At 38.4% G+C, this 14,462-nt stretch overlaps 1 protein-coding gene across 4 annotated transcripts in view; it reads right to left on the reverse strand.

The window, feature by feature from the left end:
- lama2 (laminin, alpha 2) overlaps positions 1-14,462 on the reverse strand; it is a 498,600-nt gene that overhangs the window by 356,266 nt on the left and 127,872 nt on the right. For all 4 annotated transcript variants that reach the window (XM_061987117.2, XM_061987118.2, XM_061987116.2 and 1 more), the window contains exons 4-5: positions 12,133-12,184; positions 10,278-10,468 (exon numbers count right to left, since the gene is read on the reverse strand). In XM_061987117.2, coding sequence (XP_061843101.2) covers positions 10,278-10,468; positions 12,133-12,184 — 243 coding nt within the window. The remainder of the gene's footprint in view (positions 1-10,277; positions 10,469-12,132; positions 12,185-14,462) is intronic.

Below are 14,462 nucleotides of genomic sequence, written 5' to 3' on the forward strand. Positions count from 1 at the left end.
TGTGCCTTTAAAAGCCGGTGTGATGCCAGCGAGAGCACGCTCAGAGCTGTGTTTGTTAGCTTAGCAGCAGCAAGTTTGCCAGCAGCACTGTTGCATCTTTTCACCGGATTGTGTAGTGCTAGTTAATAAAGAGTATCAATGTGCTTTAATGTGCTTCTCCACAAACAGGGTATTGTCCATCCATCCATCCATTTTCTACCGCTTATTCCCTTTGGGGTCGCGGGGGGCGCTGGAGGTTATCTCAGCTACAATCGGGCGGAAGGCGGGGTACACCCTGGACAAGTCGCCACCTCATCGCAGGGCCAACACAGACAACATTCACACCCACATTCACACGTGCTGAGTAGTCTGGGGTTCAATCCCAGGCTCAGGATCTTTCTGTGTGGAGTTTGCATGTTCTCTCCGTGACTGCTTGGGTTCCCTCCGGGTACTCCGGCTTCCTCCCACCTCCAAAGACATGCACCTGGGGATAGGTTGATTGGCAACACTAAATTGGCCCTAGTATAGGATTGCAAATTTGTCACTTCAATCATTGATTTGTTGTTCATTGATCACTCGTAGTACAAGTAGCAGTAGTAGTGTAGGGTTATACCGATACTAATATGTTAGTACCTGTACCAAAATATATTTTGTTACTTTTCAAAATAAAGGGGACCACAAACAAAATGTCAGTATTGGCTTTAACAAAAAAATCTTATGATACATTAAACATATGTTTCTTGCAATCAAAGAACAGTTTTGGCATTAAATTAGATAGTGAACATTCTAGACAACTTTTCTTTTAGTAGTGAGTAAGCAAACAAAGGCTCCTAATTTGGCTGCTGACGTATGCAGTAACATATTGTCATTTATCAATCTATTATTTTGTCAAAATGATGGACAAGTAGTAAAAACAATTTTATTAATCTACTTGTCCATTTATGGTTAATGTCTGCTTACTTCTTGATTAAACATGTTCTATCTACACTTCTGTTAAAATGTAATAATCACTTATTCTTCTGTTTGGATACTTTTTGGGTGATACTACAAATTTTGGTATTAGTGTTTTAGAAGTAGCTAAAACACTGTCGTCTGCGGATGGACGCTAGCCGCGAGCTCCATTTTCTACCGCTTGTCCCTTTTGGGGTTGCGGGGGGTGCTGGAGCCTATCTCAGCTGCATTCAGGGGCAAGGCGGGGTACACCCTGGACAAGTCGCCACCTCATTGCAGGGCCAACACAGATAGACAACATTCACACTCACATTCACACACTAGGGCCAATTTAGTGTTGCCAATCAACATATCCCCAGGTGCATGTCTTTGGAGGTGGGAGTACCCGGAGGGAACCCACGCAGTCACGGGGAGAACATGCAAACTCCACACACAAAGATGCCGAGCGCAGAATCAAACCCAGGACTACTCAGGACCTTCGTATTGTGAGGCACATGCACTAACCCCTGCTCCACCGTGCTAGCTAGCCATGTTTAAAACACCTCTTCCAGAGCTGAGCTTCAGTGTGAAAAGCTTAACCTTAATCGTTTGTTTTCAAGCCAAAATACGCCCATTCTACATAACAATTGCTAACACTTTTGTTCAATTCCTGTTTTCAATATATTCACAAAAATTCTGTTTTTGTCTAGAACAGAATCCAACAAAAACTGAGGTACCACAGTATTGCAATTGTATGACAATGTCTAAATTACACTTAAAGGGGATCTGCACTTTTTTTTTGGAACTTTGCCTATCATTCACAATCCTTATGTAAGACAAGAACACATATGTTTTTCTTTTTTTAATGTACGCTAAATATTAAATAAATGCGATCAGAAGTCAGCTTACAAGCTTGGAACCTTACAAAAGCCCTTAAAAAACATCCATTAAAGGGGAACATTATCACAATTTCAGAATTGTTAAAACCATTAAAAATCAGTTCCCAGTGGCTTATTATATTTTTCGAAGTTTTTTTCAAAATTTTACCCATCACGCAATATCCCTAAAAAAAGCTTCAAAGTGCCTGATTTTAACCATCGTTATAAACACCCGTCCATTTTCCTGTGACGTCACATAGTGATGCCAATACAAACAAACATGGCGGATAGAACAGCAAGGTATAGCGACATTAGCTCGGATTCAGACTCGGATTTCAGCAGCTTAAGCGATTCAACAGATTCCGAATGTATTGAAACGGATGGTTGTAGTGTGGAGGCAGGTAGCGAAAACGAAATTGAAGAAGAAACTGAAGCTATTGAGCCATATCGGTTTGAACCGTATGCAAGCGAAACCGACGAAAACGACACAACAGCCAGCGACACGGGAGAAAGCGAGGACAAATTCGGCGATCGCCTTCTAACCAACGATTGGTATGTGTTTGTTTGGCATTAAAGGAAACTAACAACTATGAACTAGGTTTACAGCATATGAAATACATTTGGCAACAACATGCACTTTGAGAGTGCAGACAGCCCAGTTTTCATCAATTAATATATTCTGTAGACATACCCTCATCTGCTCTCTTTTCCTGGGGGTCTGGCGGCAGATTTTTATGACTTTATCGTTGGAAATGCATCTGCTTTGAGTGTCGCAGGATATCCACACATTCTTGCCATCTCTGTCGTAGCATAGCTTTCGTCAGTAAAGTGTGTGGAACAAACGTCCAATTTCTTGCCACTTTCGCATCTTTGGGCCACTGGTGCAACTTGAATCCGTCCCTGTTCGTGTTGTTACACCCTCCGACAACACACCGACGAGGCATGATGTCTCCAAGGTACGGAAAACAGTCGAAAAAACGGAAAATAACAGAGCTGATTTGACTCGGTGTTTGTAATGTGTTTGAGAAAATGGCAGATTGCTTCCCGAGAGCGAATAATAGAAAGGCGTTTAATTCGCCAAAATTCACCCATTTAGAGTTCGGAAATCGGTTAAAAAAATATATAGTCTTTTTTCTGCAACATCAAAGTATATATTGACGCTTACATAGGTCTGGTGATAATGTTCCCCTTTAAGGTTTTATATACATGGTGTAAGTATACCGTAGCAAAAGGATTCAAATGAACACATTCCTGGGTGAATCTCGCATGAGAGGAAGAGGGTGGGGGGGGGGGGGGGGGGTTTACAATTTTTGCAATGCAGTCTGCTGAAAATGTTGGCAAACTGACGCTGTGGTCAAAGTTGGAATTGCCACAACACACATTTTAACACTCTACTGCCATATGGCTGGTAAAGTGGATAGTGCAACCCACCAATTCGTTACGTTTCTTGTGTCTGGTAAACCGTGACGAATGGGACCATATGAATCCCCTTCCTACTGTATATGTAAAGCAGTAAGGGGCACATTTATAATAACATTTAATATTTACGTTATTTTGATCATTTGCATACGTTGGCATTAATTTAAAAAAACGCATCACAACGTTTGCAGTTTTTTAACAACATCACTAATTACTGCTCACTGCAGACTTTGAGAGCCAACAAACAAAATAAAACATCACTTACTGTACAATGTCTGTTGTTATTAGGATGCAGACAGATAAAATGTTGTTATAGTCCAGTTTTAGATGAAGAATGACTCACACTCCTCATGAAGAAAAATGGGGTGGAACCAAGTGTCTTTTCTGTTATGATCCGTTGCCCATATCATAGTTTGTTTTCCGTTTGGATTTACTGGTTGTTTTAGTTTCGTTTCAGCACCCCTGTTTTGTGTTTTTCTTGGTTGTCATGGGTGCTGATTATGTTCACCTGCCTCTGATTAGTGTTCGGGACGCTCACCTGTTTCCGAGCACAAATCAGAGAGCTATTTAGTCCTGCCTCTCCGCCTCTCTCATTCTGGTGCTTGCGTTTGCTTTACGCAACTGTTACATTTGATGATTTCTGGTTCCCTGCGTTTGTCTGGCGCCAAGTCCCGTCTTAGCGTTCCTCGTGAGCTATCTTGTTAGCTTCCCGTGAGTTAGACACACTGGTTTTGTTTGTTCCTGACTTTTTGTGTGATTTATGCGAATAAATCATTCTCCTAACTGCACGCTGTCTCCGGAATTCCTGCTGCATACTTGGAAGAACAATCACCATCATGCCTCCTCGCCGTTACATTTTCGTGTTAATCTCGCCATTCCCGGGTCTAAATTGGGTGTCAAAGTGTACCAACTTGTCGGATTAAATTCTCATCCCTCTACTTTCCAGGTGAAAGGCATGATTTAGGATCTACAAATAACTTTCACGAGCAAAGGAAGCACCTTACCACTCGATGATGTAAACACAGGCACCACGCTAGTGATCACGGCGCCGCTATAAATAGTTTGTCTGCGTTAGCGCTTATAATAACAATACCGCGAATACTTGGTTAATATTCAAGTCACAAAATGTATGCTTTTTGAATGTTCTTTTATGGGCAGAATATTTTTTATTTACGTTTATTTACGAGTTAGAATGCATTACAAAAAAAAATTACATTTGACGTCATGTCTTTTTTAATGATTGTGAACGACAGGCACAATTCCAAAAAAAGTGCAGTTCCCCTTTAAAACAAACACGCTTTTATGATTGCGACAAATCATACCAAATCTTTGCAATGAAAAAGTTTAGCTTTAACAGTCAACTAAGACAAAGGCCAGTCAGGGCCACAGAAGTGATGGTTTACTTGAGGCTGTATGTGTATAGCATGAGTACTGGATGTATATATACTGTATATCTGGTGACGGCCACAGAGTAGGCGAGGAGAGCGTCACAGTCAGCTCGTCTCAGCAACGTGGCCAAAAACAACATTTGGCATCTGCCAAAAAGTCCTCAATTGTGCCAAAAGTGTGCATGGTTGGTGTGGGCGTGGGGGACACTTGCAAGCTGCACACTTGGAAGTCATGAAGGAGATGTGGCTGTGTAGGTGTGAACACATTATGAGTGGCACGGCGGCATTGTGCCCGCATGTGTGTGCATGCGTGCCTGCGTGTGCGCGCGTGTGTGTGTGTGTGTGTGTGTGTGTGTGTGTGTGTGTGTGTGAGACATCGCCTCTGACTCATTATAGTTGCACTGTGATCAGACGGCGAGGGAGCTGTCAACCACAAGCGCGTATGCACACACACTCACACTTTCAGACTCCTCCGTTAGTTGCAGCTCTTGACATCTCCTCGCTCACACCCCCTCCGGTGCTCCCCTAGAGGGTACACAACACACACACACACACACACACACATACAGGACAAACACACAAGACAAACAGTTGCACCCATTGGGAAATGCGCACACATATCCAGACAGGCAACTACAATTAGAGGCCTGTGTGGGAAATGTAGATATGTGTGTATGTGTGTGTGTGTGTGTGTGTGTGTGTGTGTGTGTGTGTGTGTGTGTGTGTGTGTGTGTGTGTGTGTGTGTGTGTGTGTGTGTGTGTGTATCCTGAAGCCTTCAGTTCATTAATGTCAGTTATCGCAAGGCAGTTCTCTGCTCTTACTATGCGCGCGCGCGCACACACACACACACACACACACACACACACACACACACACACACACACACACACACACACACACACACACACACACACACACACACACACAATTGTAGCTAGATAAGAGTAAAAACCTGTGTGAGGACAGATTTTTAATTACCACACTTATATACATTCAAATCTAACTCGGTCAGAAATAATTATCATATAAAAACAAAAAAATCCTGGTAAGTATCACTCCAAGGGCCTCTGCTTTAGAAAGACCATGACAACACAGCAAACATTCAGTAAACAGTTGAAAATTTGAGTACACCATCTTAAAAGCAGACTAATCTTTGGTAAAAATATGGATTATAAAGCCATATAATACAGGCCGGCAACACAAACAAGATAATGACTTAATGGAAAGGTATTCAATGTCCGGCCGAGGGGCTCTTTGCAGACCATACCTTGTTTTTCATTGGCTCAGTGGTATATTGTAACAATGTTGCAAGGTAAAACTATTAAATTTTTATACTATCCCTAAATCCGAATATTTACGTCTTTAAGTATATTTTACTACACTAATAAACAGGAGACAAATATAAATGTTTGGACACCTTAATGACATTTGTTGAATGCCTGTGCATACGTTTGAATCCTTGTTCAGACGTCTTATAACAGTAACCTGGATGATGTTGAGTCGGCTTGTACTGCAAACGTAGCCTCGCTTCTGGTGATTATGGTTTAATTCTGTGTGCGCAGTGTAATAACTTTTAGTGTAACAAAAAAAGTCCTGTGATTTTTCAGGTCATGGCAGCGTCGAGGGCGATAAACAGTAAGTATGAAGCAGATCCAGCAATGGATGCAGTTGTTTTGCTAGAGATGTCAGGCACTATTACAGGCATCTGAGCACCCTTTGAGGAAAAAAAAGAGAAAAACGAACAAAAAAAAAAGAGGAACATTTTTATCGGCAGTAAGTGCTGCCACACAAGAAAGAACATTTTTAAAATCTAGTTTACATTTTCTGCAAACGAGTGCATTTTGACACTATTTTACCTTTAGATTTATTCTCATCCATCACAATCTTTTGGTTGGCTTTTTGACAATTACATGTCTAATTTATGTACCGCAGATTTTTTTTGATTTTTTTTTTTTAGTTAGTAATTTACTAGCATTATTCTAATTGAAAATGTAATGCAAAATTCTAAAACATTCATGCAAAGAACTCCGAAAACGTTGGCAACTCAATCCTGTAGCCACGCCCCCTCGGGTAATATACTTCCTGTGATCTGACCTCTGTTTACATTCGTCATGTCAAAAATATATTTTCTCGCTGGCTACTAATAAATGCTCTAGAACAGTGGTCCCCAAACTACGGCCCAGGGGCCGATGACGGCCTGCCCGCGTCCAAAATCCGGCCCTTGGGAAGTCCCAAGTTTTAAAAAAAGTGCGCGCTCTTTCAGTCAATTAGTAATTACATATATATATATATATATATATATATATATATATATATATATATATAAGTTCTAATGTGTTAAAATGTTCAGATATTGTGTTTTTAAAAGCAATGGAGATTATGTTTCAAGTAAAGAACAACAGCCTTCCAGTTTGTATTCTTAAGTTATTTCAATTAAGAGGAGAAAACTATAATTTCGGGGGATATTGATTTTTGAAATAGGTAATGTAAGAACGAATATAAATTACAAATGTATTACAGTTTTAGGAGTTAAACGGTGGAACAAGCTCAGTGATGAGTTGAAGACATGTAGTTCTTTGTTAAGGTTTAAGAAAACCTTGAAAGGTGAAATAATTGAAAATTATAAAATGTAGTAACAATTACTTTCATCAGATTGATTTTTTTTTTTTTAATGTTGATGTTCCAGGCAATCTTATTTTCAGTGAATGTATAGGATAGGCAAATATAAGCTTTGGCTTCAGCCTATTCCTTTTTCGGTCATTCTTTTTCTTCTATTTTCTTTTTGTGTGTAAATGTGTATGATTGTTAAATATGTATAATCTGTACTGTTAAACTGGTCACACAAAATGGTTAATGGTTGATTATATGACCGAAATAAACTTATTTCCTTCATTCATTCATATATATATATGAATATATATATATATATATATATATATATATATATATATATATATATATATATATATATATATATATATATATATATATATATATATATATATATATATATATATTCAGCCCGGGCCCCGGCCAAATCTTTTTAGCCCAATGTGGCCCCCCGAGTCAAAACGTTTGGGGACCCCTGCTCTAGAACTACAACTGGTGGTAGCAGCAAAGTAGAAAGCCGTCAACATTGTGGCTCGGAGAGCGAACGCAGGGGACAAGTAAGCTAGCTAGATGACGCTAACTATACTAACTAACTAGCTTGTTCCAGTGCCCTGTAGTCTCCCTGTCCTGAAATTCCGTGCAGCGTTTCGGAGAGAGGAACAGCGAGTACCTGCGGCTGAGGCGAGCATTCAACATATTTTGTTTAGATTCTTTTTTTTTGATATTGCAGTGGGTTTACATAATTCACACACGGAACTTTTGTCATTTTTAGAGTTCCGGTTGGACGGGTTTTCACGGGACACATTTCCGGTGTTGTGTGTCGCAAAGAGAAGCGCCGGATGTTAAGTTACTGCATCTTTTGACACTTCTCCTTCGACTACCATCCTTAAACGCTACAATATTTTATAAAAAAAAACGTAGAATTGGTATTTTGACGCGGAAATTAATGTTTAAAAACGCGTATTTTCGCATTTCCGCGGACATTTCAAATCCTGCTATTAGGGTTTACGTGATATAGACAATATATGAAATAAATGTTATACGTTTGGAGTTTTTAGTACTATTGTCATATTGTGATAATGCGTGTTGATGACACATTCTAATTGTGCGTCACCGCTAGCAAGCTCGCGGCCAATGTCCCATCACAGTGCAAAGCAGCTTCTACTGTAAGTCAGTAATCCTTCCCCTTCATGGCGGCAAATAAACTACTTTTCTGACACATTTCATTATCACTAGAACCATGCTAATCGCTAAGACTGAATGTAAACAGAGGGGGGCAAATCGATATAAATATTGACATATTGATATAAATATTGACAGTAAAGACACCGAGTAAGGTATGAGTGAATCGTTGATACTACAATGATTACTGTAAATTTCGGACTATAAGCCGCTCCTTTTTTCCTACACCTTGAACCCTGCGGCTTATAAAGCGGTGCGGCTAATTTATAGGTGTTTCTTCACAGATGGCCAAATTTACAAATACTGTTAAAAAAACAAACACGCACATATACTGAAAAGTTGTGTAATATTTTGTGCAATGGCGCCATCTTTTGGACAAGTTCACTCAATACAGGTGCTGCAGTGTCCTTTCATTTACCGTATTTTTCAGAGTATAAATCGCTCCGGAGTATAAGTCGCACCGGCCGAAAATGCATAATAAAGAAGGAAAAAAACATATAAATCGCACTGGAGTATATGTCGCATTTTTTGGGGAAATTTATTTGATAAAACCCAACACCAAGAATAGACATTTGAAAGTAATTTAAAATAAATAAAGAATAGTGAACAACAGGCTGAATAAGTGTACGTTATATGACGCATAAATAACCAACTGAGAACGTGCCTGGTATGTTAACGTAACATATTATGGTAAGAGTCATTCAAATAACTATAACATATAGAACATGCTATACGCTTACCAAACAATCTGTCACTCCTAATCGCTAAATCCCATGAAATCTTATACGTCTAGTCTCTTACGTGAATGAGCTAAATAATATTATTTGATATTTTACGCTAATGTGTTAATAATTTCACACATAAGTCGCTCCTGAGTATAAGTCGCACCCCCGGCCAAACTATAGAAAAAAAACTGCGACTTATAGTCCAAAAAATACGATAGGTCTTTCAACCGGAAGTACAATTGCCGTCCCGTCTTCCAGCCGTCCATTGCGTTCCTAATCGTTCGGATTCTTCATTCATCACTCCGAGCAACGTTTGCAAGTTTTACAATATAACTAAAACAATTCTTACTTACTAAACCGTCCCATGTGTGATGTCTGTAGGAGTGCTTTCATGCATATTTTTACATGCTGTCATAATGTACTGACTCTGGCGTCATTAGCATTAGCTAATATGCTAACACGTTTATGAGGGACGGCGTGGCGCAGTGGAAGAATGGCCGTGCGCGACCCGAGGGTCCCTGGTTCAATCCCCACCTAGTACCAACCTCGTCATGTCCGTTGTGTCCTGAGCAAGACACTTCACCCTTGCTCCTGATGGGTGCTGGTTAGCGCCTTGCATGGCAGCTCCCTCCATCAGTGTGTGAATGTGTGTGTGAATGGGTAAATGTGGAAGTAGTGTCAAAGCGCTTTGAGTACCTTGAAGGTAGAAAAGCGCTATACAAGTACAACCCATTTATGAGTGTCTGTGTTATTAATCTGCAACAGCATTCTTTTTGTATTGTTTCAGTTTCACAAATTACTCAGTAAATTCACCAAAACGTTACAGTGGAGTTATTGAGTCTGTTTAGCTGATTAAGAGAGCTAGCTTCCGCAGCTAGTGGATCCATGACAATGACTTCTGTTTTGTTTGATCAGACATTTTACTGCCGTGTTACAGACACTGTTTGGAAACAATTAAAATAAAATAATAATTTACAGAATCTTTCTGTGTAAATAATTCATTTCACAACGTATATATCTGCGGCTTAAATATGGAAAAATTATAATTTCTTCTTCTAAAATTGAGTGGGCGCGGCTTATATAGTATATATTTCTACAGCCTGAAAAAACGTTGAGTAAAACTTATTCTGAACCATGTCAGTCATACTTGCACACCATCTTTTACCTCTCCATTCTCCAGGGGTTGGATCTTGGAATAGAAGGATGTGCAGATCACTTCGTCATCCCTCGTGTATGATGGAGGTCCTCTGTTTGGGTTGATGTTGAAGCGGGTTAGGCACTCTGTGTCTGTCATGGCGTAGTACTGCCAGGGTTCAAAGGTCATCCCGTCTATTGAACGCTCCAAGATCCAGTTACCTGCACACGTAAATATTTTTTCTTGTAAAGGAGTGTAAATAAGTTGGAAATTAGGAATCGAAAATGTCCCAAAGTTTAAAAATACATGTGATTGCCATCATTGTGGGGTAACGTGTTTCCGGAGAAAATGGTGCAAATAAGTAAAAAACAATAGTAGTGTAGTTGGTCTGTGAATCTTTGGGCAACACACGATTCGAATCGATGAGAATCTTAAAGGTGACGATACGATTCAGAATCGATTCTCAATTCAAAATCAATACTTTTTTAAATAACATTGGGTGCCAGTTCTATGATTAACTACATTCCTCCATACAAATAAACAGTTAAGTTTAGTTTATTTCGAACATGCATACAATAATGTAATGCTTCACATATTTCTAGTTGTTTCATTACAGCATGTCCGAAAAGGGGTAGGAAGAAGCAGAGCTTAATTAATCCTACCCCATTCCATATCATAGCAGTTTTATCCCATTTCTTTGTTCTCTGTTCATAACAGAACAGTGAATAAATAAATAAACCATAAGTAAACAAATATTAAATATGTAAATAATCTTGTAGTTTGCACAGTCTCTTAAACTGAATCATATTTGTTCTTTGTTTAATTTATTTGCTTAATCCATTCCATAATTTTATTCCACAACTGATATGCTAAAGGACTTAAGTGTTGTGCGTGCATACAAATGCAGCTCTGATAAATTTCTATATTACTTAAAAGAAAACTGGTTTTGTTTGATAACATTGTACCGAAACATTTACTAAAGTGGCTGGAAAGGACAGATTTTGGTAAAAACAAATAAAATAATTGAATAAATAACATAAAAATGTATTTTTAATTTTTTTTTACTCAATTAAGAATCGTTACAAATAAGTATTGCGATTCATTCGGAAATTAATCATTTTTGACACCCCTATAATGTAGTGTCCAGGCTGGTCCACCAATTGAGGTGCTTGTACAGCTATGTTGCCATGGCATTGTTAAAAAGACTAATACCCTTTTTTCTAGCCACTGTTGCCTCAAATTGATTCCCGAATGTGTGATTTCAAGATCTCACATACAGTTACAAATTGTTGCTTTAACTCAGTTCTTCTCAAATAGTGGGGCTTCAAACCTCACTTTAAAAGATGTGCACTACAAAACGCGTTCATTGTAGCCATTATTCCTAAAGTCCTCATTTTGATTTAAAAATATAAAAATAAAAATCAGCAAAAATTTTACTCGTTTTTGTTTTGTAGGTTAAAGTGTTTTATATATTGTGCTCGTGAGTTAATGTTTCTGATCAATTTGAATGTATTACTGTTTATTGCATTTTTTCATTTTTCAGTGTCAAATGATTCAAGTCGGTCAAAAATGTTCATAGTTTAAATATGGATATTTATTTGTAATTTCAGGCAAATTGATACACTTCAAAAGAGACATCTCTCAGGTCTTGCTCTACTGGTAGCCCAGCAAACAGCATTTGTCAACTTGCAATGTTTCTCACTAATAATGTATGTAGTTTCATGTAAAGCTGCAGGATTGACTAAAATGACTGTGACTCTCATACATTGCACAGAATCTAATACTGTACATGTGGTCCATGTCTCATGTCATAATCAAAGCTCTAAGGGGAACATGCGAAGCGTGCAAGGCTGTTTAAATAGTAATGATGCAGCAGGACGCTTACCCGGGCGAGGCGAGTTGGCGGCCTTAATGATCACATAGGCTATCTGGAAAACCTGCCAAAATAAAGAAGATAAATGAGTGAAAATGACACTGAAAAAGAAACATTTTGTGTTTAAATATGTATGGTGATTACTATATCGCACTTAGAGAAAAACTGCACTTATTTTCAATTTTCCCCAACATTCACAATCCCTATGTGAGATAATAACATCGTTTTTCTCTTAGTCGTGTGTTCTAAAGTGTGAAAAACTGCAAGAAAGTGGCCTCCAACAATGCAGGTAATGGGGAGCCATCTATTCCCCCTATAAAGCTCTCTAAATTAAACATCAATGCTTTATTTACATGCCATGACCTGCATATTAACCAAGCAATAGCGACATTGTTGTTGTAAGAACTAACACAGAGGAACTACTTTTAGCTAAATCTGCTTTGCACAGATCATCCGTCGTATAATCAGGCTCAAAAAGAGAAGGTTTTAGATCATAACTTTTCCCAAAGTAGTTGTTTTTGTCATCACTCACAAAGTCTGCTGTTAGGGATGTCCGATAATGGCTTTTTGCCGATATCCGATATTCCGATATTGTCCAACTCTTTAATTACCGATACCGATATCAACCGATACCGATATCAACCGATATATACAGTCGTGGAATTAACACATTATTATGCCTAATTTGGACAACCAGGTATGGTGAAGATAAGGTCCTTTTTAAAAAAAAATTATAAAATAAAATAAGATAAATAAATTAAAAACATTTTCTTGAATAAAAAAGAAAGTAAAACAATATAACAAAAGTTACATAGATACCAGTAATTAATGAAAATGAGTAAAATTAACTGTTAAAGGTTAGTACTATTAGTGGACCAGCAGCACGCACAATCATGTGTGCTTACGGACTGTATCCCTTGCAGACTGTATTGATATATATTGATATATAATGTAGGAACCAGAATATTAATAACAGAAAGAAACAACCCTTTTGTGTGAATGAGGGGGGGAGGTTTTTTGGGTTGGTGCACTAATTGTAAGTGTATCTTGTGTTTTTTATGTTGATTTAATAAAAAATTAAAAAAACGATACCGATAATTAAAAAAACGATACCGATAATTTCCAATATTGCATTTTAACGCATTTATTGGACGATAATATCGGCAGGCCGATATTATCGGTCATCTCTATCTGCCATGATTAGTTGTAGCAAACACAGAACACGCTTTATCAAATCCAATTGTATTTATATCGTTCTTAATCACAACTTCACTACAACATTCCCTGATATAAACCCGTATCGCTTTGTGTGTTGTTGTTGACGGATGTAGCGCTCTTTGCTATGGTCTCTGTGAATTCAATGCGCCCAGGAAAAAAGTTCTGGTAACGCTTAAAATGACCAAAACACTATAAAGGTTACGTTACCTACTCAGTGGCCTAGTGGTTAGAGTGTCCACCCTGAGATCGGTAGGTTGTGGGTTAAAACCCCGGCCGAGTCATACCAAAGACTATAAAAATGGGACCCATTACCTCCCTGCTTGGCACTCAGTATCAAGGGTTGGAATTGGGGGTTAAATCACCAAAAATTATTCCCGGGCGCGGCCACCGCTGCTGCCCACTGCTCCCCTCACCTCCCAGGGGGTGATCAAGGGTGATGGGTTAAATGCAGAGAATAATTTCGCCACACCTAGTGTGTGTGTGACAATCATTGGTACTTTAACTTTAACTTTAACTTTATCATGAATGTGACAGTTACTACATTACATGCAAACATTTTCGTTTTGGGTTTTTGGTTGTTCACAATATCTCCCTGCATGGGTACATTAAGTGTAATATGCAATTTTTAGTACTTATTTTATTTCATTTCATAAAAAAAAACAAAAAACCGTACATGCCCTTGTGTGTTTCTATCCTTACAAGCTGCTGGAAATGTACATTTCTCTTTGGAGATGATTAAAGGATCTATTGGGGCTGCAAATGTTTGGACACCAGACGATTCGATTCAGAATCGATTAAAAATCAACACTTTTACATTGGGTGCCAGTTCAATAATTAACAATATTCTTCCATTTACTTCCATTACTTAAAAGAAAACAGTTTTTTAAATAAAATTCTACCCAAACATTTAATAAAATAAGGCAAACAAGAGAAGTATCTAACACTTCTCTTTTCTAAATTAAATATGCACAGGAGATATGAGCATCTAAATATGATTTGCCTGAGTGGTTGGACAGGACAGATTAAAAATAAATAAATAAAATAAAAAATATATATAAACACACACACACACACACACACACACACACACACACACACACACACACACACACACACACATATAT

The sequence above is a fragment of the Nerophis lumbriciformis genome, linkage group LG26 (genome assembly GCF_033978685.3).
Source record: "Nerophis lumbriciformis linkage group LG26, RoL_Nlum_v2.1, whole genome shotgun sequence".
Taxonomy (NCBI): Eukaryota; Metazoa; Chordata; class Actinopteri; order Syngnathiformes; family Syngnathidae; genus Nerophis; species Nerophis lumbriciformis.